This window comes from Paroedura picta, chromosome 3, assembly GCF_049243985.1.
Source record: "Paroedura picta isolate Pp20150507F chromosome 3, Ppicta_v3.0, whole genome shotgun sequence".
In the NCBI taxonomy this organism is placed as follows: Eukaryota; Metazoa; Chordata; class Lepidosauria; order Squamata; family Gekkonidae; genus Paroedura; species Paroedura picta.
The window spans coordinates 37,106,917-37,132,018 of record NC_135371.1 but is presented as its reverse complement, the minus strand read 5'-3'; the positions used below and the strand labels follow the sequence as shown (position 1 = coordinate 37,132,018).

The 25,102-nt window shown below is 43.8% G+C and overlaps 1 protein-coding gene and 1 long non-coding RNA gene across 9 annotated transcripts in view; one reads left to right on the top strand and one right to left on the bottom strand.

The window, feature by feature from the left end:
* LOC143831836 (uncharacterized) overlaps positions 1-7,002 on the bottom strand; it is a 56,508-nt gene extending 49,506 nt beyond the window's left edge. For both annotated transcript variants that reach the window (XR_013228980.1, XR_013228979.1), the window contains exon 1: positions 6,843-7,002. This is a non-coding gene — a long non-coding RNA (uncharacterized LOC143831836). The remainder of the gene's footprint in view (positions 1-6,842) is intronic.
* NR2C2 (nuclear receptor subfamily 2 group C member 2) overlaps positions 6,377-25,102 on the top strand; it is a 54,010-nt gene continuing 35,284 nt past the window's right edge. Inside the window, exons 1-2 of one of the 7 annotated variants that reach the window (XR_013228978.1) lie at positions 6,377-6,724; positions 15,618-15,701. Coding sequence is in view for 5 of the 7 variants with exons in the window: in XM_077325320.1 (XP_077181435.1) it covers positions 15,642-15,701 (60 nt within the window). In the remaining 2 variants the exon portion in view is untranslated. Of the gene's footprint in view, positions 6,725-7,083; positions 7,318-7,450; positions 8,089-9,942; positions 9,964-15,617; positions 15,702-22,466; positions 22,603-25,102 lie in introns of those variants that run through there. The other 6 variants (XM_077325320.1, XM_077325324.1, XM_077325322.1 and 3 more) reach the window with 6 other exon arrangements.

The following is a 25,102-nucleotide window of genomic DNA, read 5'->3' as shown; positions in this document are numbered from 1 at the left end:
CAAATGGCCTTCCAACTGCATGCTGATAGGCTCTTCATGGGCTCATGTACTGTTTCTGAGAGGCTTCAGAATCGTCAGGAAGATGTTTGCCTGACAAGTCTTCACAATTCTTATGCTTGAAATAGATGAACACCTTCAGCATCCAGTAGCATGTGCGAGCTCTCAGGACCTGTCTCAGTCGGCATCAAGCTGAATAGCTCCACCTTCATCGTCGATCATTTTGTTATTCTTCTTATGAGACCAGTCATCAGATAATGCAGGAAATTCTTTTGCTGCTAGTGAAACAGTTACCGTGAAAATGCAGAAAAGATATCAGGATGCTTCTCTGAAAGTGTTTGAAGTATCTAAACAAGTACTGGAAACCAGAGCATCATCTATGGCACCCAAAGAAAATGTCCATGGTCATAACTGCTTAAGAGTATCCACATACATTGCAACGTTGAATGTACAATATGATCCCCAATGTAATTACAGTATTCCAGTACTGAAATTGTGCTGATCCGCTTTTTTCTCCTTTCTCCATTCTTTCATGGCATCAGCATCAATAATGAAAGTACATCACATTTCCAGTTGTGCTTGAGTTTGAAGTGCAAGGTAGCAAGAGACACACCATAAGTATACCTTGCTGTTTTGATACTAGAACCAATAAGATGCATTGGGTTTGCAGTTATTTATTTATATCCCACTTTTCTCCTGTAACTGAAACAAGGCAGTAAAATTTGTCAACAGCAGAGCTTGCCATACCAACACTCCATCCTCTAAGCCGGAGTCATTTGCTAAGTATATTTTAAGACCAGCATTTCATGAACACAGCTTGTTGCTCTCTTTACTAATGAAACGACTCCCACTATAGTTGATTTCCACTTGCGCACATCAAGCTGGTTAGCAGTTGTAATAATGTTCATCATACATGACACCATTGCAGAGGAAGCAATTTCACTGAAGTAGAAATAAAACAGGTTGGCACTTGTATTTTGCAATACCTGCCTGTGAGCATGAAATATTGCAAAAGACATCCTCTCCTTTCTCCAGACAGCCCAGGACCATTGTTCTTTCTATTATGTTTAGCCAAGGAGACAGATAAGGAATGAAAGTAGCTCACTAATACTTACCCACATGCAAGAACATTGGTTTGGGTTGGTGGTAGCTTACATTCCATTGCCAGTGTTTTATGTCTATAGGATCAATTTCTGTGGGTACTGGAAGATGGCAATGATCCATGAAAATAATTGACTATAATTGACGATGACGGATTTAATATTTTGGATAACAGTAGTGATAAACCCATAAGATCCAGCCTTCAGGAGACAGACACCAGCTTGTGTATTTGTAACTGCTGTTAACATTTCTTGTACTCTGTTTTTATCGACTACGCAATCTAAGCTCATAAAAATTTATCCAGTTTTTATTTATTCATAATGAGGGCTGTATCAGAAGTCCCACAAACAATGGAAGTGTGTTTTCCCAATCAAGGAAGAGATTAATTTGTTTATAGTTGGGTCTTTTTGTCCCTTTCACAGTGGTGAACCAAACCAATTGAGCAGAGGATAATTCAGTTCTGTTTGCAACCAGTTCGGAAAATGTTGGGACCCACAAGTACCATTTACCCAAACAGTGCTGCCTCTACAAAATTATTGGTGAAATCTTAACCAAAAGCACCTTCAAATCAGGTCTCTTCACAAAAATGCAGCTCCTTGTCCCAAGTTCATGCTATCCAAGAAATGATTGATGGCAGGACCATCTTTGTCACCAAAATCTTCTGAAATATTAAAATATTTCACAATTTCCTTTGCCTGTGGGGGGTCAGGGGTCCAATGAAATTTGAGATTTATTCAGTTCCTGTTGATTTCTTTGCCTTCAGTCTGTATCCCCAACTCACGCTCATACTGAGAAACCACCTTTGCAAAACTTGCTGCCTTAAAAGGTGAACTTTGCTGCAGATATATGATTTGTTCAATATTGGGAGCTTTTTCTTCATAGGTACATTTATGTTCAGAATTTACATATATTAGAAAATGTGTACAATGCTTTTAACGGGTTCTAATGCCACCAAAACTACTGAGACAAAGCTTTTAAGCAGTGCATCATCACGTAGCCGTACAACACAACTATGGATAGGCCCAGTGCCAAAATATGATATTGACAACAACATTTCCTTCCCTGTTTTTACAGACCATCACATTTTTTCCTTATTTCTCCAAAGTGATTGGGCTTATTTTGAGCTTGGTATTAAAGTACACAAAAAAAGCCATTTCATATCCAACCTTCCAGCCTTTTGAATGTTATTCTTGGAAATCTTATAGTAGACAATAGATTAACTAATGTACTTCACCTCTTTCATCACCAAAGCAAGCCATAATTTACATTTATTGTGGCAAACATTATACTTTGCAATGGTGGCCAATGTGATAGCAGCTCTTCTGTGATGTATTAGTAATTTATTTCAAATCTGCAACACGATAAAAAGCAAAATTGTTTGCTATTGCCCATTATAAATTAGCCATTTAAGGAAAAGTATCCTGTGGACTTTCAAAGGGGAACCTTCAAAGGATCCCATTCCCCCCCCCCCCCGTTACTTTTGGATAGAAACATCTCTGGGGGGAAATTGGATATATCCTTTTATGCCAATAAAGGTACTCTGAATCTGAATCCTGTCATATTGGATATATCAAGAAAATTAGGTGTACAGGCATATCATTTTGTTAAACTTGACATGGTGTATCTAGCTCCTAGAAGAGACAAAAATTGTTAATTTTTTTGGGAAGCAGGGGCTCAATTATGATCATACTTATCCATTTATATAAGAACAATATAGCATATTGGTTGCAAATACTGACACATTTTTGTTCCCATTCATCATTATACATCCTGTTACCTTTAATAGCCAGTTTTCTACCTACCTGGGATAACAGACATAATTCTCATCCCAGCTTAGCAGCCAGGATACAATCAGCAGCTATTTGATTCTGCATCTATGATTAAGCTAGCAGGTCTGGGTATGGTCAGTGCCTAGATGGGAGATGTCCTAGGAATCCTGTTTACAACCTTCTGTTCCACGAAGCAAGAAACATATTGCATAAATGTAATCATGTAGTAGTAAATCTATGTTGCTACATTCCCTGATTATTTGTGCAGTTCTCAGCCAAATGGGTGGCTGGTATTCTGCTGTCTTCTGCATGCTTCTAAAAGTGTTCCTTCTTCCAGTAGGTAGCGTATGGCAAGGTCTGCAACAGAAACAGTACCCCATTATGGGTTCCCTATGTCCTCCTTCTCTTCTATGATAAAGTTCATATAAAGTGGCATCTTGGAGCCACTGTGTGCTGAGATCTTACTTGCAAGTCTTGTCTCCAGGACTCTTTACATCAGAATGCATCAGAAGGAGATGGTGAGACCTTGTTTGTCTTGCTTATTGTCAAACACCCAAGTGCTGAATGCATTCAAACTGGATAACTTCATAAAATGTTATAAGCAATGCCCTATTCAGGCTTAAAACTCCATAGTTCCATAGAAGTGATCAGAATAAGGTTTCCAAATAATGCAAAGGGCTGCAGCCTCTCACCTGAGAAAGCCGGTTTTAAACCTAAATGAGAAAAAAAGTTGCATTGCGCTAAAATAATTTGTAATCTAATGCTGCCATGCTGTACAACCAAACAGGTAAACAGAAAGGGTTTTCCAGCTATTAACTAAGAGCTGGGAGAACCCACCCACCCCAGAACTTATGCTGCTATTATTCCATCAATACATTAAACTGTAGACAGATGCTGCACATTTCTGTGGCCAGCCATCTGTCTAAAATCATTGCAGCAATGGAATGTGAGTTCTTCTAGCAAGAAAACCTGATCCGGATTATATTTTAGTAGCAACTCATATGACATTGGCATTGTAAGATTTATTTTTAAAGTAACTTCTGAGATTTCTGGATGTATAATAATTTTTTGTGTGAACAGTAACTTTAATATTTATATTGTGTGCCATAACCAGAACTGCTAATTAAACTTTTGATTGAGTTAGAATTATCCCTGCTTGTATAAAGATTTCCATACATTCAGTTTAGTCTCATTTAACCGGTTCATTTCAAAAGAAGTGTAAATGTATAATTAGGGGAAAGTCAATTAAATCTAAATTCCCATGAATACGGCTTTTGGAAGTGAATATTTTCACCTTTCCTTCTTTCTGTAACCCTCCACACTCCTCCAAAAGCTGCTCCCCCAGAACATTTTAGGGCACAGAACAGGTAGCTGTAGTAGATGAGGAAGATGGTGGAAATTGTCCCCCTCCCCGTACTTGCACAAACTCCTGCTGCATTCACTGTGTGGGAATGGAAGCAATTTCTAATACTACTTCCTGCCCATCCGAAGTCCCTGTACCATGTCACATTCTTCTCAAGGGCTTACAACCATGGAAAGTGTTTTTTCAGGGAACATGGGTTGCCAGAATAAAAAGGCAGACAGCCAAAACCGCCTGTGTGAGCTCTGCTCCAGTTATAGAGATTTGTACTTTGGTTGCAATGTTTCACTGCAGTTCCAAAATTTGGGTTTTCTGTATCACGAAGCACAGACTGATACTAATATGCAAAAACTGATATTATCTTTAATTAGTTTTCATGGTCCACTCATTTTTCAGGTTACAACTTAAGCAGGAGGCAAAACATTATTTACACTGACAGAAACAGAATGTTAGATACAAATGTAACTCAGCAGAATTTTAAAATAAACACCCACTGCAGAATAAGTGTTACAACTATTTTGGTGCTAGCAGTTGACTACGGTTGTATGAAATCTATACACACACAAAACCTGCTTTACAAATTTTGTTGTAAAAATACAGCTATTCAATTATTGTTTTAAGAAAATATTAAAAAATAAAAAATACCAGCTCCCTAGTATTGCATTTTTCTGCTTTTTATATAGTATTTTATATAGTATATATATGTGTGTGTGTTTGTATGTGCCTATCACTTAGTATAGCTACTTTGCAATTAATTCTGAGCAGCTTGCAAAAGTGTCAGGGGGGACAGCCTCCACATAACCAGCTTTCCTGCTTGCATTCTTCATCTCTTAAGAACTTCATTGTCTGTAACAAGAGACTAACATACTAAGCATGTTTATTCCAAATATCCGCTTCACTTAAAGGGTCTTACTTCTGGGGATTCTGGGCCTTTACAGTTGTTTCCTCCAGAATCATGGGCTCCATCATCACAAAACTAGAGGTTACTTTCCACAGGCCCTTGAGCCCAGAAGAGACACCCCCTCCCTTCCATTGCCCTGGGAAACCTCTTAAGAAGACTTGGTTCTTATATGCCGCTTTTCTATACCCAAAGAAGTCTCAAAGCGCTTTCCCTTTCTTCTCCCCACAACAGACACCCTGTGAGGCTGAGAGAGCCGATATCAATGCTCAGTTAGAACAGTTTTATCAGTGCTGTGGTGAGCCCAAGGTCACCCAGCTGGCTGCATGTGGGGGAGTGCAGAATCGAACCCAGCATGCCATATTAGAAGTCCGCACTCCTAACCACTACACCAAACTGGCTCTCTTAAGGGAGGGGTAGGCCTGGGATCCTTAAAATTCCCATATTCCATTCTGAAAACATACAGGACACAGATACCAGTATTTACAAGAATCCCAGGGGTGACGCCCTCTAATGTTTTCTTGGCAGACTCAATACAGGGTGGTTTGCCATTCCCTTCCCCAGTCATTACTGTTTTACCCCCCCCCCTCTCAGGAAGCTGGGTACTCATTTTACCGGCCTTGGAAGTATGGAAGGCTGAGTCAACCTTGAGCCGGCTGCTGGGATCGAACTCCCAGACTCATGGTCAGAGCTTCAGACAGCATGTCGGCTGCCTTAACACCCTGCACCACAAGAGGCTCCATGTTCCTCCCTACTGGTGACATAAACGGAGCCATATATGTATAGGAATTTAGTATGCCCCAGATTTTTAATCTAGCCAGTCTATCAGAATTACTTTTGGCATCTTAAAACAAGGGTCAACATATGCCAACCCCATTTTGTTATATATGAAGCTTTCTGGATGCCACCCGTGAATTATATCCAGTGGGCATGCAGACCTGTCCCTTTGTTCCCCATCAGCATGCTAACGGATCTTGCCCTGGTGAGCCGTTCTGGGCGCCACCGGAGGCAGACTAATTCAAGAGCACCCTGGAACGCTCCTTGGCGTGGTTGGGGCGCCGATCCTCCCAACAGGATGGGATTGCGCCGCCACGAGACTCGGGTCCCTCTCCCGGCCAGGCGGGGGGGGGGGGGCTCGGGCGGCTCCTTTCGGAGACCAGCGGGAGCTGTTGGAACGCTGAGCCGCGAGCGTTCGCAGCACCCAGGTAGCCCCTCCCTCCTCTCTGCCGTTCCCCCTACACTCCGGCCCCGCCTCATTAGGCTGGGGGGGGGGGAGGAAGGGAGATGGAGGGGGCCGTGGACGGCGTGATGCTGGGAAGAGGAAGCGGGGCAACGCTGCCAGGCGGCGACAGCAGCGCCTGGCGGGGTCACGAACTCTGACCTTTCCACGAGAAAGCGACAGCCCCCCTCCTCTGCCCCCCCCCGCACAAACAAACAATAACAGGCGGCCACTCCGCCCCCTCCTCCTCCTCGCGGGACACTGTTAACCCTTTCGGCGCTGCCGCCGCCGCCGCCTCTTTCTCCCGGGGGAGGGGGGGGCCAGCCCAGGCCCTGACGGGAGGCAGCCGACGCCGGGCCCTTTTGGCGCCAAATCCTCAGGTACACGAAGCCTTAACCCTTCCTTGTGTTGCGGGGCAGGGCTCGTCTGGCGGGTTCGGCGGCTGCGGGGAGCGGAGCGGCGGGGCAGGGGTTGGGGGGAGTGCGTGTGTTGCCTTACGAAGGGCGCCCGGCTGAGCGCGCTGGGTGCGGCGTCTTCCCCGCGGGGGTGGCGGCGGCGGCGGCGGCGGCAGGGATGGTGGCGGCGCTGGTGCGAGGCGAGGCGAGCCACCAACGAGGAAGGAAGATGGAGTCTGAGCGGGCGGAGGCAGTAGCTTGAACCCGACCCTTTTACCTTTGCCACCGGGAGGGCGGAGGGGAGGGGGCGGCGGGTGTTTTGCATACGGGGCAGCCCGTCGCCATCTTAGCGGCCGTTTCCCCCTCGCCCGGCACTGGCGAGCAGCCGTCTTGGACACGCCGGGCAGCCTGACCGGGGACCGCGCCGCGGGCGAAGGAGACGGGGCGGGAGGAAGGGCGGGCGGGGAGACTAATGGCGGAGCTCGGGAACTTGGCCGGCCGCCAACTCCGCCATCTTATGCCTCAAGTGCCCTTTCCCTCTCTCACGCCCCCTTCCTCGGGGGAGGCGGGACCCCACAGTGAGTGGCGGCCGAGTCCACCAATGAGCACTGCGAGAGTGGAGGGCGGGCTTTCCTGGGGGCGGGGGAGGCGCAGGGGCCGAGAGGGGAATGCGGGCAAGGTCTGTTGATTGTCAAGCTCCGCCGAACGGAGCTCTCCGGGCAGCCGCCTCTCTTGCGGGGCTCCGCAGACGGCGGTGCCGCGGTGGCGGCCTGCGCTCATCCTCCATGGCCATAAGTGGTCAAAACCAATCACGGTTCCAAAAGTGGTCCAGCAGCACCGTGAGGCGAGGAGGAGCCGAGGAGACGCCACTCAGTTTGGGGTTTAGGCTCTGGGTGGCAAAACCCGTCCCGTTTGCATTTGCTGGCGTTTAATTTTTTTTTTTTTAACAAATTAACTTGAGAGAGCCAATTTGCTGTAGCGGTCAAGAGCGGCCGACTCTAATCTGGAGAGCCGGGTATGAGTCCTCACTTAGCCACATGCAGCCAGCTGGGTGACCTTGGGCTGGTCACAGATCCCTGAAGAACAATTCTTTTAGGGCTTTCTCAGCTCCACCTACCTCACAGGGTGGCCGATGTGGGGAGAGAAAGGAAAAGGCAGAATTTTTTTTTTAAAAAAAGCTCTTGTCATTTTAATCATCATTTAATAATAAAATGAAATATCACACTCTCCAAAAGCCAGGTTTTGTTCCCTTACCTGAATTGTCTTAATCCTGTTTTGGAATGGGGGGGGGGGACTGGACAGGATCAAGTTTGCACTTAATGTGGCTACTGCCACGATCATGATGGGAAGTAAGTATACTGAATACCTTTTGGTAGTTTATTAATTATATATATATATGTAGATATATGTCTTTTCCCCAAAAAACTGGGACCTAAGACAGGTAACAACAACAATGGAAGGTTGGGTCTTCAGTACCTACCTGTGTGTCAGTTTCCATCTGCTTTCTTTATAATTCAATATCTCCCAGATTATCAGGAAACAGTTGAACCCGTGAAGCTTGATCATTAATGGTGGAGTCACTAGAGGCAGGGAGTTAGTCCTGACTCCAGAAATGTTTTCCAAGTGCAGCCTTTCATTTTCTTAAGTATAAGTAAACACCTGGTATTCATTAATATATAGCATGGTAAAGCACTAGACTTGGGATCAATGCTATAGAAGGAGCAGAGTTTATCTCTGGTCATTGAATGGTCCAGACATTACCAGTAGAATAATCATGGAAGGGAAACAGAATTCTCTTTGGGAGTTAATCCAGGTTTCTCTAGAACAGCGGTCCCCAACCTTCTTCTAGTCGAGGACCGTCACCGGGGGTGGGGAGAGCCGGCGGCCCGGGCGCCCTGCAGCAGCTGCGCGTAAACGCACATGCACAGTTGCCGCACATGTGCGATTTAGCCACCAGGTGGAGCTAACGCACATGCACAGAGTTGCCACGCATGCATGTTTTCGGCAGCAGGGCGCAAACGCGCATGCACAGCAGCTCCGTGCACGCGTGTTTGCGGCGCCGGTGGCCGCGCCTGCCTCTTCCCCCCCCCTTTCTCAGCGAGCAGCTATCCGGGCCTGAGTAAAGCGGCCGCTTCGCTCGCGGCCTGGCAAGCTTCTCACTGCAGGGGATAGGCAGGCGCGGCGCCAGCGGCCCGGTACTGTGGCCTTACCCCCACTCTAAAAGGACAATAGACAAGCGGCGACTTCTAGTCTGAAGATTTTGTATTCTTCCACATGCAGCCTGTTTGATGGATTTGGGCTAATCACAATCCTGTTACAGCTGTTCTGATTGAGCAGTCCTGTCAGAGCTCTCTTAGCCACACCAACCTCACAGGTTGTCTGCTGTGGGGAGAGGAAGACAAGGCAAGAAGCTGTTTTGAGATTCCTTCAGGTAGTGAAAAGTGGGGTATAAAAAGCCAACTTTTTCTTCTTCAATATGAAGCCTTAAGGAGAAAAAAGTCAATTATTTCTTACCAAATTTCTGAATTTAGGCACAAGGTATTACGTCAGTTTCAGAATCAAGGGTAATGATTGGCTTGAAATGAGCAATGGCAGTTTTGTAAAGAAGGCCCTGGGTTGGCCACATCCCAATGGTTCTCAACCTTCCTAATGCCATGTCCCTTTAATATAGTTGCTCATGTTGTTAAACCTTAAAATTATGCAAGTGTTCTTTCACAGAAATTAAACCAAAACTGACCAATGGTGTGAAGATCCATTGTTCATGATTGTATATAAATTGTTTTTTCCCTCTGGGGTTTCTCAGTTCAGTTCTGCGTCTTGTCCCACCAAGCTGCGCCTCACCTGGGGCGCCTAGCAGGAGACTATGCTGCGCTGGAGGCACTGCTGGAGCGGCTGGTGGCAGAGCACGGGAGCCTGCACTAGGAGCGGCAACAGTGGCAATACCACCCCCCCGCAAGCTGCTCATCTTGCCGCGACCCCTGTGAAAGGGTAGTTGGACCCAAATACTTAAATGAAACTACTAATTCAACCCAGCAGCCTTGAGCAGTATCACACTATTAAAGTTAAAAATAGTCCTAATAACCTAACTCCCAACTCAGTCTCATTTAGTTATATTATATTTTATTATAGCTTGGGGAAAGAACTGTGCAACAACTAGAGTGGCTATGTTGAATACCTGGCTCCACCTGTATCAGTGGCCTCTGTGACGGATGGATCAGTGAGAGGTGAACTTCCTACATTCAGTCTTTGACATCCCATGCCAGCTATTGTTGGTAGCTATGTGACCCTTGAGAGGTTGATGTCCTGAAACAGTTCAGTCTTTGACGTTCTTAACAACAGGACAGTTCAAAATTGCACAATTAGGCATCAGCTGTGAGGCATTTGTGAGCTTTTTTACAGACAAAATCTTGTCACTCTGCCATGACTTAACCACTGACTTTAACGCAGTAATAGATCTGGAGGGCCTTTGGCTGTCTCAGAGTCCTATTTCGGACCGCTGTTCTTGGCCAATGTGGACACACTAACAGCTATTCAGCCCACCACATGTTCCCTTGACCCATGTCCCTTGTGGCTGGTGAAACTGGTAGTGAGATTCAAATCCCCATTTGTGAAATTATCATCTTGCCATTATCTTCAGGAACATTCCTGGAAATGCTGAAGCAGGTAGTGGTTAAGTCACTTTTGAAAAAGAAAAAAAAACACCTCCAACCCAGCCAACTACCACCCAGTCTTACATGTGCCATTTCTGGATAAGGTAGTTGAGCATGCTGTCACTGAACAACTATGGAGTTTTTTTGAAAGAAACGTGGGCACTTGATCCATTTCAGTCCAGCTTCTGATCTGGCTGTAGGGTAGAAACAGCTCTGTCCTCCCTCATGGATTAACTCTGAAGACAACTTGATCTAGGTGGGTTGATGCTGCTGTTATTATTAGACTTGATAGCAGTGTTCAATATAGTCAGTCATGGGCCCAATGCCTAGCCAACATGGGAGATCAAGGTATTGCCCTTAAATAGCTATAATCTTTTCTCCATGGTCAGGGACAGAGGATGATGTTAGGGGAGAGAGCCTTCTAGCAACATGCCCTGGTGTGCGGGGTTCCTCAGGGAGCTGTTCTCTCGCCAATGTTATTTAACATCTACATGTGTCTGCTTGCCCAGCTGGTTTAGTGTTTTTGGCTGGGGTGTCAATATTGATGATATTCAGCTATACCTGATGATGGATGGCCATCCATTGATACCCAAGACTGACTAGATGTTTGGAGGCTGTGGCAGATTGGTTCAAACAGAGTTGGCTTAAGTTGAATCCAGCTTTGGTAGTGATCCTCTGTCGGGGCCAGCATGCTTTAGATAGGGCACTACAATTCCCAACCCTTGACGGTGTCATCGGGAACTGTCAAAACTCTGGGTGTGACTCTGAATACCTCCTTGTCCACGGAGACTCGGGCCACAAATGTTAAGCACCTGGTTTTCTACCAGCTCCATCAGGTACAACGGTCAGCACCCTGTCTCCATCAGGTACATCATTTAGCACCTGACCTAGCATTGCAATGGTCACCTCCAGACTAGATGACTAGATCAACATAGGGAGTGTATGATCAACATAGGGAGTGTATGGAAAGAAAACGATCGGAGGCAGCCCAACCGGCAAGGCCAGCTCATAGGGAACCAAAAGTAAAAGGATTCAGTTGTCTTTATACTAACGCCCGAAGCATGGGCAATAAAAAGGAAGAGCTGGAACTTCTCATGCTGATGGAAAGGTATGATCTAGTAGGCATCACAGAAACTTGGTGGAATGATTCTCATGACTGGAATGTAATGGTGGATGGATATGAACTGTTCAGAAAAAACAGAATAGATCGAAGAGGTGGAGGAGTGGCACTGTATGTGAGGAAAGGGCTTACCTGTCAGGAAATGCTAGTGAAGGAGAGCATATCTGCAGTGGAAAGCATCTGGGTGAAAATAAGCGAGGGGAAAACAAACAGTGTGGTGGTTGGTGTCTGCTACCGACCGCCTGACCAACGAGAGGATGTGGATGCTGCACTTTGTGAGCAGCTTGAGAAAATATCCAAACGGCAGGACCTTGTCATCATGGGTGACTTCAATTTCCCAGATGTGTGCTGGGAAACTAACTCTGCGAAGCGTCCTCAGTCATGCAAGTTTCTGACCTGCCTGGCTGACAATTTCATTTATCAAATGGTAGATGAACCCACAAGAGGTTCAGCCATACTGGACTTAATACTGACCAACAGGCAAGAGTTGGTGGATGAGGTGAAGGAGGTGGGGACCCTAGGGGGAAGTGACCATGTCCTCATAGAATTCCTTTTGAGATGGGGAGCCAAGGAACCTTGTAGCCAGACGCGGATGTTGGATTTTCGTAGGGCAAACTTTAATAAACTCAGAGACATGATGAGTGTCATACCATGGACGAGAATGCTGGAAGGGAAGGGAGCATGTGAAGGGTGGGCGCTACTCAAACAGGAGCTATTGCATGCTCAATCAATGACTATCCCAGAAAGACGAAAACACTGCAGGAGCTCTAAGAAGCCTATTTGGATGAACAGAGAACTTCAAGAGGAACTAAGAAAGAAAAGGAAAATGTTCAGGAAATGGAAGGAAGGACAGAGCTCTAAAGAAGAGTACCTACAGGTTACTAGGCACTGTAGATCAATCATCAGAAAGGCCAAAGCTGAGAGTGAGCTAAGATTGGCCAGGGAAGCCCATTGTAACAAGAAAAGATTTTTCAGTTATGTGAGGAGCAAACGTAAAGTCAAGGAGGCAATAGGCCCACTGTTGGGTGCAGATGGACAAACTCTAACGAAAGATGCAGAGAAAGCAGAAAGGCTTAGTGCCTATTTTACATCAGTTTTTTCCCACAGGTCAAAGTGTTTAGGCACATCTAGAGATGGCTGTAGCCAAAGGATAGTGTCTGGATGGCAGGTTAACATGGATAGAGAGGTTGTCGAGAGGCATTTAGCTGCACTGGATGAGTTCAAATCCCCTGGTCCAGATGAAATGCACCCGAGAGTACTCAAAGAACTTTCCAGAAAACTTGCACAGCCCTTGTCCATCATCTTTGGAACCTCTTTAAGGACTGGAGATGTTCCGGAGGACTGGAAAAGAGCAAACGTTATTCCGATCTACAAAAAAGGGAGGAAGGATGACCTAGGAAACTACAGACCAGTGAGTCTGACCTCTGTTGTGGGGAAGATAATGGAGCAGATATTAAAGGGAGCGATCTGCAAACATCTGGAGGACAATTTGGTGATCCAAGGAAGTCAGCATGGATTTGTCTCCAACAGGTCCTGCCAGACCAACCTAGTTTCTTTTTTTGACCAAGTAACAGGTTTGCTGGATCGGGGAAATTTGGTTGATGTCATTTACTTGGATTTTAGTAAAGCTTTTGACAAGGTTCCCCATGATGTTCTGATGGATAAGTTGAAGGACTGCAATCTGGATTTTCAGATAGTTAGGTGGATAGGGAATTGGTTAGAGAACCACACTCAAAGAGTTGTTGTCAATGGTGTTTCATCAGACTGGAGAGAGGTGAGTAGCGGGGTACCTCAGGGCTCGGTGCTCGGCCCGGTACTTTTTAACATATTTATTAATGATCTAGATGAGGGGGTGGAGGGACTACTCATCAAGTTTGCAGATGACACCAAATTGGGAGGACTGGCAAATACTCCGGAAGATAGAGATAGAGTTCAACGAGATCTGAACACAATGGAAAAATGGGCAAATGAGAACAAGATGCAATTCAATAAAGATAAGTGTAAAGTTCTGCATCTGGGTCAGAAAAATGAAAAGCATGCCTACTGGATGGGGGATACGCTTCTAGGTAGCACTGTGTGTGAACGAGACCTTGGGGTACTTGTGGATTGTAAACTAAACATGAGCAGGCAGTGTGATGCAGCGGTAAAAAAGGCAAATGCCATTTTGGGCTGTATCAACAGAGGCATCACATCAAAATCACAAGATGTCATAGTCCCATTGTATACGGCACTGGTCAGACCACACCTGGAGTACTGTGTGCAGTTCTGGAGGCCTCACTTCAAGAAGGACGTAGATAAAATTGAAAGGGTACAGAGGAGAGCGACGAAGATGATCTGGGGCCAAGGGACCAAGCCCTATGAAGATAGGTTGAGGGACTTGGGAATGTTCAGCCTGGAGAAAAGGAGGTTGAGAGGGGACATGATAGCCCTCTTTAAGTATTTGAAAGGTTGTCACGTGGAGGAGGGCAGGATGCTGTTTCTGCTGGCTGCAGAGGAGAGGACACGCAGTAATGGGTTTAAACTTCAAGTACAACGATATAGGCTAGATATCAGGAAAAAGTTTTTCACAGTCAGAGTAGTTCAGCAGTGGAATAGGCTGCCTAAGGAGGTGGTGAGCTCCCCCTCACTGGAAGTCTTCAAGCAAAGGTTGGATACACACTTTTCTTGGATGCTTTAGGATGCTTAGGGCTAGTCCTGCATTGAGCAGGGGGTTGGACTAGATGGCCTGTATGGCCCCTTCCAACTCTATGATTCTATGATTCTATGATTGCGACTCTATCTATACAGGGCTACCCTTGAAGCTGCTCTGGAAACTCCAACTGATCCAGAATGTCATTGCACAAGTCATTACGGCGACTCTGGAGGTCATGTATATCACCTGTGCTCTCCCAGCTGCACTAGCTCCAGATTGGATTCAAGGTTCTGGTCATGATCTTTAAAGCCCTAAGTGGTCTAGAGCAGGGGTAGTCAAACTGTGGCCCTCCAGATGTCCATGGACTACAATTCCCAGAAGCCCCTGGGAATTGTAGTCCATGGACATCTGGAGGGCCGCAGTTTGACTACCCCTGGTCTAGAGCCATTGATCTTGCAGAACCACCTCTCCCTGTGCACCCCCAAAAGGGAATTAAGATCAAGCGAGCTCCAAGGAGATCAGACTGGCTTCAACCAGAACCAGGGCCTTCTTGGTGGAATGGTCTCTCAAAGATCAAAGCCCTGAGAAACCATGAATGGTTCTTCAGGGCTTGTAAAACAGAGCTGTTCCATATATATATATATATATATATATATATATATATGAGATAAGAAATATGTATGAGATAAGAGGCCAGCTTCTCTATTTGGGCAGCAGGTGTGGTCCGTTGATATGATTGTGGTGGTAATCGAGACTGGAAAAGTGCCAGAAGTCACTATCTCCTACCCATCAACAAGCCTAGTATGTATGTGTTAAAACCATTCAAGAACATTTCAGCATACTCTGACATGGCCCTGCCTCTAAGTAGCCTAGTTCTCAGAGTAAGGGTTTCGTCAAGCAGTGTGGTGACAGACTAAAATATGGCCTCTGCACAACAAACAAAAAAGGAGTATAGGGTAGGCAATATAGTATGTTTTGAATTTGCGGAAGACCTAACATCAGAAAAGAGGCATGTTTTCATATGTGTGTGTGGGGGGACTAGGGATGTAGCTTGGAAGCCAAGGGGGCGGCAGCTTGAAAAGGTTTGGGAACCAGTGGGCCAAAATCCCCTGCCTCTGTGGATTTGGGCATAGGAATCACCCGCCTAGAACAAGCAAACAATCTTTATGGCTTCTCTGCGATGGATGGTGAACTTGGAGGAGAAGTATCCCATGTTTTTATCCACAAATGTGTTTGCTACAGTTTTTGATCGCAGTGGCAACTTTGTGATTCTATTGTTGAATGCATGAAGCTGTTTTATGAAGTGATTAAAAATAATGTTATAGTTGCAGTGTAATATACACCATTTTCTTAAAAAACAAAAAATGCAGCACAATGTTCCCTACTGGCTTAAAGCTATACTGTGTATTTGATTGTTTTTGGTTTTGAAAAAATGGCAAAATGCTTAACAGAAGTTACTGGCATCCCTCCAAACAGGTTCTCTAATGAACGTCCTTCACCATGACAACCAATATGGAGGTGCTGGCTCAGCAGATAGTGGAAACACAGCAGGTGGCTGAGGTGAGTGATAGATGATATTATAGTAACTCACCCTTGGTTTTAAAAAAGGCAAATATCATTGTCTTCCGTAGTGTACATCTGGTCTGGTGGAAGTTATTCATAATGTGCTGATTTGAGGGCAATTAGAAAGTTGTTTTCAGTTATAATGTAATGTACAACAGCTCATCTGTATGTAACAAAACATCTGTCCGAAGACTGAGGGTGTGCCTTCCCCTACCTCTGATTGCAGTTTGTCATCCAGTAAGCTGCTAGTTGATTTGGAGTGAGATAGATTCTCCAGCTATGTCACATGCCTTTCTTGGTCCTAGTGGCAACCTACCTGTGCAAGGGGTTGCATATATGCAGCAAGGCTTCTGATTGCCTCCTCTTCCTCATGCACAGCTATTTTTTGTTATTGCATTGACAGCAGCTCTTAGGTCCCCAAACCAAAAATATATACACGAGCACACATGAAGCTGCCTTGTACTGAATCAGACCATTGTTTCATCGGAGTCAGTGTTGTCTACTCAGACTGTCAGCAGCTCTCTAGGGTCTCAAGCAGGGATCTTTCACTTCACCTATTGCCTGGTCCTTTTTAATGGAGATGTCAGGGATCGAATATGTGACCTTCTGCATACCAAGCACAGGCTTTATTCCACCATGGTCCCTCCCATAAGAGCAGGCCTGTTTATGATCAGCCTTGTGGTGTGAAGTAATCCATGGTTTTCAGAATACAATAGGCTCATAACCTCCACTGACATATTTTAAGGTTATAGAGGTTGATAGGACCTGTGCTGGCCACGAAGCTGCAGGAGGTTTATAAACACTGACAACATGTACTTCCCCAACTTTTATAACAATTGTGTTGGATGTCACTGGATGATGGTCAATGCCAGTTTCATATTTTCAGTGTTGCTTTAGTCATAAGTCACTATGCCTAAAGGTCTATGTAAGTAGGTATGTTGGTATGTGATGACAATAACATCATAACCTGCAATGTTTGCTCTTGTCATCAGTATGAGTTTCTTGAACAAGAGCTAAATCTGTTTTATTGACCAGTAAGATTTGCAGCAAGTATTAGCATTTAGATTTCCTTATACTCTCAGTATTCATTTTGCAGATCAGATGCCATCTCCTATACCCCTGAGCAGGATTGTTTGATTGATCGATTTATTGTTTCCATGTGTGTAGTATAATCAGTAGATCCTGCAATTTTCTGGCAGCCAAAAGGTCCAGCTCTTTAGTGTTATCCAGGGTGCCCCAGGAAGAGGCAAACTAGAGTTACACTCTGTATCTATTGCTTTTTGTCTAACTTCAAGTTGTATTTTTAAAATATAATTGTAGTATAATAACTTCTAATTATATTAGAACTGGTGGATTCAAGTGGGTAACTGTGTTGGTCTGAAGTAGTACAACAAAAGTTGAGTTCAATGGCACCTTTAAGACCAACAAAGATTTATTCAAAGTGTGAGCTTTTGTGCACATGCATACTTTCTCAGACAAAAGGGAACAAGGATCATAAGAGTACCTTTTCTATATATCTATACTATCATGATCTTTGTTCCAAAATTCACGCATTGAATAAATCTTTGTTGGTCTTAAAGGTGCCATTGGACTCAATTTTTGTTGTACAATTGTAGGTGTTTATGTGTTCCATGGGTCTCCTGGTCTCCACCGATTAATAACTGCAAATTGTTTTAAGATGACTACTCAATAACACTACTCCTGAAGTACAGCCAAAACCTGTAACAAGAGTTTGTGGCGGTGGTGTTTTTACAAAGAACAGAAGGTAGATTTCTAGTATTTGTAACAGAGCCATGGAATCATTTTTGGCCGGTTTAGTCCTAGTGTCTGTTCATCTTCTTTATATATAATCTTCTTTATATATAATTCTGAATATGGTCCCAGAGTATGGATCAAAAATCCACACATAGAACCATAAAATCATAGAATAATAGAGTTGGAAGGGACCTCATGGGTCATCTAGTCCAAGCCCCGCCACACACACACAATGCAGGACACTTACAACCCTATTGCTCATCCACTGTAATCCTTGAACCTTCACAGAATCAGCCTCTCCATCAGATGGCTATCCAGCCTCTTGGAAACTTTGCTGGGCTGCACAGGAAAAAACAGGCACAGGTGGTAAAATGGTAGATGTTGGGAAGCTGATGATGACAGCCAAGGAGGAAGAGACAAAGCCAAGCAAGGAAGAAGATGGCTAGTGGTGGTGGTAATAGCTGCTACCACCAGTCAAAAAAAGCAGGCAAATGCTGAGGGCCAAGGAAGAAGGTGAAAGGTTGCAGTAGCCACCACTACTGCAGAAAGTTAGGCAAACAAGCAAGAAGGCAGTTGGCTGCGGTGGCTGGGAAGTGTGACTGCTCCCACCAGGAAGAGCAAACAGGCAAATGGGTGTGAATGGGAATAACAGTGAATAGTGGCAGCACTTGGTAGTGGGTGAATAGACAGGTAGAGGAAGAAGGAGGAGACAGAAGGTAGGGAAGGAAAGGAGGAAAAAGATCTGAAGTTTGCTGGAGCCAGCAGTGGTGCTGCAGCCTCCTTTCATGTGAGTTCATCATGAATCCCTTCATCATAAATTCAAGACTTTATTGCTATAAAACAATTCAATCAGGAGTTGGATATGTTTGATCACTGATGAATACTAGATAATGCAGAATGGTGTATCCAGGTGTTTAGAATATTTGTACCACACCATTGCCACCTGAAAAGGTTTCAAGGACACTAATGAGAGATTAAAATTTCAAAATGATCAATCAAACTAGAACCAACTAACCATCAGGAGTACGACCACAAAGCATAAAAACATAGTTTGACAACTGAGACACAGATCTAACATCAAGGCTTTTTTTTAATGCAGTATCCATATATATGACATTCATGCCCTCCTGAAAAGCTATCTGAAACAGGATTGACTTGCTCTGCCTCCTAAACTAAAGAGAGGGAATCAAGCATTTCTCTGTAGAGAGGGAGTGCTATAATCTCTTCTCAGTAGCCACCATTCTATTCTCTGATTATGCATGGTAGCAGCCACACTGGGCCGCCGCCAGTTTCTCTCAGTGGGGCAGCATGCCCCGCCACTTATGTGTATGCAAGGGGGCAAAATCCTCCAGTGCACACAATCCACCCTGTGTACGTACGCACAACTTACTACATCTTACTTCACAGTGCTAAACTAAGTTGGAACTGGCCCGCTGAATTCAGTGGTGCGTTCCTTCAAGTAAAAACATGTAAAATCTTTAAACCGCTCAGTGGTATTAAATAAAAGGCTAAGGGCTAAGTGGGAGGAGAGTGGGCAGGCGCTGTCTGGGATAAAATCTTGGGAGGAGCGAATCTCTGAGTGGCACTCCAGGGCCAAGTGGCACTCCAGCGCGCCTCCCCATTGGCTACTTGGCCCGTCTCCCGAACACCGCGCTGCCGACTCTCCAGTCCTCCCGAGCGGCCATCCTCACCGCTGCGCCCTCCAGACAGTGAGTTGCCCAAGGACAGGCATGGCCGCTGGGGAGGAGGGTCGCCCCACGGTGCTGCAGCCAGGGCAACTTGCTTTCCCTGGCGACAACGACAGCCCTTGCTGCCCCAGGAACCTGCTGCTTCCCCCCCCCCCCCCCGTGCACATGACTCTTCCAGGGCTGATCTCCGCACCCTTCCCACCCTGAACGCCACCTTGCCCGTCCTTTGCCGGCCCACCAACCCTTCTCCCTGCCCCAACTTACCCTTGCGCCCTTCGCCTGCGTCCCTGCCCTTTCCCTCCGGCCGAGCACATGGCCGCATCCATGCCGACAGGCCCGGCCCGCCGCTGCTCCGACAGAAGATGCGTCCATGCATGCGCCCGCCTTTGCGTCTCCGTCCATACAGCCTCTGTCATGCCTCCCCCAAGCCCTGCACGCGCCACAGCCTGCGTCCCCAGGACGGCACGCCGACCCACCCATGCCGCCGCCAGCACCTCGCTGCACCTACCCCGCCAGGGCAGCGTTCCTGCCGCCACCGCAAACAGGTAGGCCATGCTACGATGGTGCTCACGGGCCCGCCGGCGCCGCCTCCCAGCCCGCCCTGCAGCCGCCCTCAGATCCAGCAACAGGCCTTGGGAGGCCGGAGAGCCGCCACGCCCAACGCGCCAGCCCCGCTAGCGCCCACTGTGTTTAGACTACAGCAGGCTTATTTTCTAGTAAGGATAATAAAATAGAGTTGGCCTTTCTGTGACACATGGCCACATTGTTAATTTATGGGGTGTGGTTGTTCTAGATTCGTTATATATTACAGATATCAGAACCCCTACATTATAATACAATACAAATGCTACTCCTTAACCAATCATAAAAATAAATCAATCTTTTATTGTTACATTTGAATTTCCTGTCCCAATTCATGAATACTGTATTCACTTTCATAAAATTCTTTATAATATGAGCCAGCTGACTGAGAGCAGCGGTAAACAAATAAAATTAATAATAATATTGATTATTATTAGATTTTCTTTCAGATTTTAATTTTGCCTATTCCAGTATAAAACAACAAATTCAGCATTAGTGAATCCATATAGTGTTGCATTCAGCTAATTTTAACTGGGAGAACAGATGCTGACATTTTAAAATGTTGAACAATTTGGCTTTGCTGTGCCTTGGCTCATTGTCACCCAGAATCCCTTCTCTTGGCCCCTGTTTTTCCAGTGGCTCCTTTCTTAAACCACATGCTTTGCTAAATAACCACCTTGTTTGCTTTCTGATTTGACTTATTAGTTTTCAGTTATTTTTTTATTATTTCAAATAATGTAAGCCTTTAGGGCAAATTATTCCCACTAGTTAATTAACCAGTCTTAAATTACAATGTCCTTTTTATTGCTAGGTAATCTTTCAAATTGACCAAGTGGCCTACTCACATCCCTAATGCCAGGTATAGCTTGGGCTTTCTAAACATGCTAACAGGGGAACAAACAGAGCAAGAACAATTAATCTATGCTGATGTCTGGAAAAAAACAGCAAGACTAGTGATTTTCCTTACTACAACATTAACAGTGATGTACTTTTGAGAGTTACTTGTCTTGTGAAAGATTATAGGCTTCTGAAGCACATCATAGGAGCAGGTGTCCACGTATTTTAGTTTGGGTTAGTAACCAGATGTCATATTTGGTTGTCTTGCCCTGTATCTTCTGACTTGCATAGAGAACTCAGGGCTGGTGTGTATTTAGTTTCTCACTCTTGTTGGACTTTGAAAAAGGCAGTAGTTGTGAGTGAAGAGAGTGTTTCTCTAAGGCCCAATTTAATTAAGACAAACACTTCCATGTTCTAGGTTCTCTATGTGTACAAGAACAGTGCTTCTCAACCAGTGGGGTGCGTACACAAGTGAGACACCGAAGTAGTGTAAACGTGACACAGCATTTTCACAACATTCTCCTCCTGGCCTTAGATTATCCACCTGTGACCTTTTGGCATTCTAGTAATAATAACAGAGTGCCTATAAAGATAAAAACATTATTCTTGAATAATGTGACTTTTTGTTTCAGTTGTGGTGAGACCCATGTCCTTTGCTCAGAGTGACTGGTGGCACATAAGACATGAAAGGTTGAGAACACTTGGGAGGCAAAGGCCTGGCTTCATCTGGCATGACAAAATATCTTTCCACCTCAAGAGTACTCTGCAATGTGCAGATACTGTTTTCTTAATGCACATAAATCATCTTGAATGTAGTAAAAGTAGTACAAAATTTCACAAAGAAATGAATGCCACGTGAATGCCACTTCTTGCTTTGAATGGACACCAGCAGCAACCTGGCAACCAGCTCTGTGAGCTCCTACTTGAGATCTTTCCCCCTTCAGACAGCACCACCAGCAATGTGGTTCAAGAGTAGGGCAAGTAGACAGTATGACAGAAATGAGCATGACCATTATATAGAGAGAACTTAACAAATTGAGCTTCATTGTGTCACCTGTATTATTTTGTTTTGGGGAAGGAGGTCCACAGTGTACACAATACCAACTCCCAATTTCGATTTGGCACACACACGTAGCTCACAAAATATCATTTTTATGTTAAAAATGTGAACTGTTTTTCTGACCCAAAACTTATGCATTAACATGTAGAGTAGGAAGTTTACTATAAACAAACTTTTGTCATGAAGCACACGAAAGTAGTGGTGGTTGTGTTTCTGAAGTTGACTCAACATACCTTGGATTTTTTTGCCCCGCCTTTCTTAAGTCTCTGCAGTTCTTGAAATAGTACAGATTTGTGTAAATTTATGAGAATCGTAGTTTGTTGTTGATGCTCCTCTAGAGAATTAAATTGGTGGCTTACAGCATTCTGACACATACCATGAAATTAATGTATTTATACTTATGTATAATAAAACTAATTACATAGTATTTGATGTGCAGTAGAATTTAGTAAGGCCTCTGTTTCTTTAACTATATTAGCTTAATGAGCTGTAAAGATAAAAGATGTTCTGCAGGGAATAAAGTAGAATCCTTTTTTCCCCATTTAACTGTATGAAAATTATTCAAGAGCGAGATAAATTATTTTCTTGTGCATTTTGCTACTTTGTGGTTTATTGAATGGTAGGGAGAAGGCAAAGGGGGGGAAGATCTGTAACCTGGGCACATCTCCCCTACTGAAATTAATCGTATTATTAGACAAACTGCTTCAGCAGCTGGCAAAACAGCAGGAACACGTCGATTCTGCTTCCTTGGTTACAAGGAGTGATAGTGTACTTGACCTTCAGAGGAGCAGGGTCACAGAGAGGGCATTTTTAAACAATTCTGTCTGGTTTTGTGATTGGAATCTTTATAAGTGGAATCTGGTTGCATATGTTTGGGAATAGACTAAAACTAGGCTCTTCATTTCTTCGGGATTGTTTTGTCTAAAGATCTTTGCTGAGGAAAAATGTAAATAAAGCTGCAGAAGGATTTGACACTGTAAGTACTAGAGTCTATACAGTATTGAGCTAGGGCTCCAGGAAGCAAATGATTCAAAGGTTACTGAAGAAGGGAATTTTAATTTTTGCTTATGAATCATTTGAATGCCTTTTATAGATCTTTTCATTTCTCAGAATTTTTAAATTGAAAATCAGTGATTTAATATTGCTACCAATTAAAAAAGATTTAAGAGGGCCCTTATTACAAACTGAATTATATCAGTTTTAATAATAATAATTAGCAGTTTTAGATTTTTAAAAAGCTTTATCATAATGGACCATATCTATTAACACAATTTTATTTGTTCATAGCTTTTAACATTTTCTGTAATACTTGCAATAAATATGTAGTTTGTATAGTCTCATTAGCTATGTTATATTTTGCATTGGAAATGTAAAGGAATAATTACAGGTTATCTTTGTATGGCTTAAAAACAAATCTGATTTAGCAAACAGATTGTCTACTTACCAAGTGGCAAATGCTGTGGCATAACCTTTTCTAAACTGCATGGAGTCTAGACATAAAGAGAAGCACTTGGGTACTGATGATAAAATTTATAACAGAATTTATATCACTGTTTAAATATTATAATTAAATATTTTAAAGTACTGTCATTTTAATAAAATAAGTTGCTTATTATATAATATAGTACTTTCTGATACCCTTCAGTTGTAGTAACATTTTCAGAGCAAATTTTAATTTGGATGAGCAGATGTCTATTATGCTTTTGAACTTGCCATGTACCGGTATCTTACCTTGTGTTGGAAAACATTAGCATCCTATTGAAAGTATATGTTACATATTTATGCAGCCAGGTCTGTTTTGTTTATTTTGAAGTTGTGCAAGTTGTATAGCACCAAGGTCCATACTGATATAGTATCTCTAGATGATGTATATTCTGTACTTTTTGGGTGGCATGTATTTATTTATCATGGTGTATTTATCATAGAGAGGCTGCAATTGACATTTTTCTCAATATTTCTAGAAATTATAATTAGCTAATTGTGTTTTCAGTCAAGAAGAATCATTAACTAGTAAACAGTACTTTCAGAGTTAATATTCAAAGATCCTTCCCTTGAATAGTGATGATTGCTTCTTGCAGTGCTAATTTTCAAGACAATCATTAATATTAATCCTCATTGACTGTGTAATATGACTGTGACTGGATAATATTCATGTTAAAAATAATAACTCTGGGCTTAAGTGCCAGTGCAACTATAGACTGTTTGTTTCACCAAGGTGCCTTGGGGCACATGGGCATTCTGATTTTGGCACAGGAACAGACTGGTTAATACGACAGAAGTTCTAGAATTATAACCTAAATGTGAACAATTTGTAACAAGCCTGCAAAATCGTGAAACTTAAGAACCACAACTCTAACTTGTTTTCTAATTTCTTCTAGGAATACATTTCCATGACATACTTTTAATTGTAAACTTTTATTCTTTAAAATGCTAACCAATCTATTTATATGTATATTCAAAATATATGAAGTGGGTATCATTTGGTCAATTTAGGGAAAAGGTAAAGATAATTGAAAATGAATACTGAACAGTATCATACTGCTCCACGTGTAAAAATAGTGATTTTCCTTTGTTCCTCTTCATTGCTGTGGCCCTTTCTAATCCCTGGAGGATTAAGTTGTTGGGTCACATGGAAGAGCAGTTGCCTGGGTTAGGGGAGCAGGAGTGAAGGAACTGAAATAGTTTATTCTTTCTGTTCTGCTTGTACAGACCAGCTGAGGAAAGAGCTAATTTCACCCCCTTGCCCTTACTAACTCTAGACTGCCAGCCCTCAGGGTTGTTGAACAGAGGCCTGAGATCTGTTCTTGGCCTTGAGTTCCTAAAGAAGTACCTCACATACACATGGTTGTAAATGGAGCACATGATGTCCACTGCAGAGGCACTCCAACCAGATTGCTTTATAGTATCAGTTGCTTTAACTGAAGCTATGTTCTAAATTACTCCCATTCAGTGAAAGTTTCTCCTGTTTGCCTACCTAACAAACATTATAGCTCTCCCATTCAGCCTTACTTTCACCTCAGGATCTTCACCAAGATCACGATTAGCTCCTCAGATTACAAAGAATTTATTTGCATCCTTAACTTAATGATATTCTTATCAAGATGCTCTCAATCAAAGATAAGGGATGTCCACCTGACACTGTAGTGCATGAATTACCACAGTTTTACAAAGTGAACCATTCCCTCCAACCATTTCAGTAGCTATAGTGTGTGAGAGGTCACTGATATTGCCAGAGAAGGTCTCTGTCACGGGAGAGCAGGGAGATATTGCAGAGGTTGGCACAGCAGGTGATAAATTTTGATCATTCTTGGTATACTTCTGAAGTTCAGTAATGGCCTGTGAAGAGTCTGTGCTCTAGATAAGTTTCTGCAAGACCCTTTCAATGGTTTCATCTCTTCCCCACATGCTATGTTAAATAAGCATCCTTTCTGCCTTTGGACACTAGCAAAAAATCCAAGCATGCCTATGCTGATAGA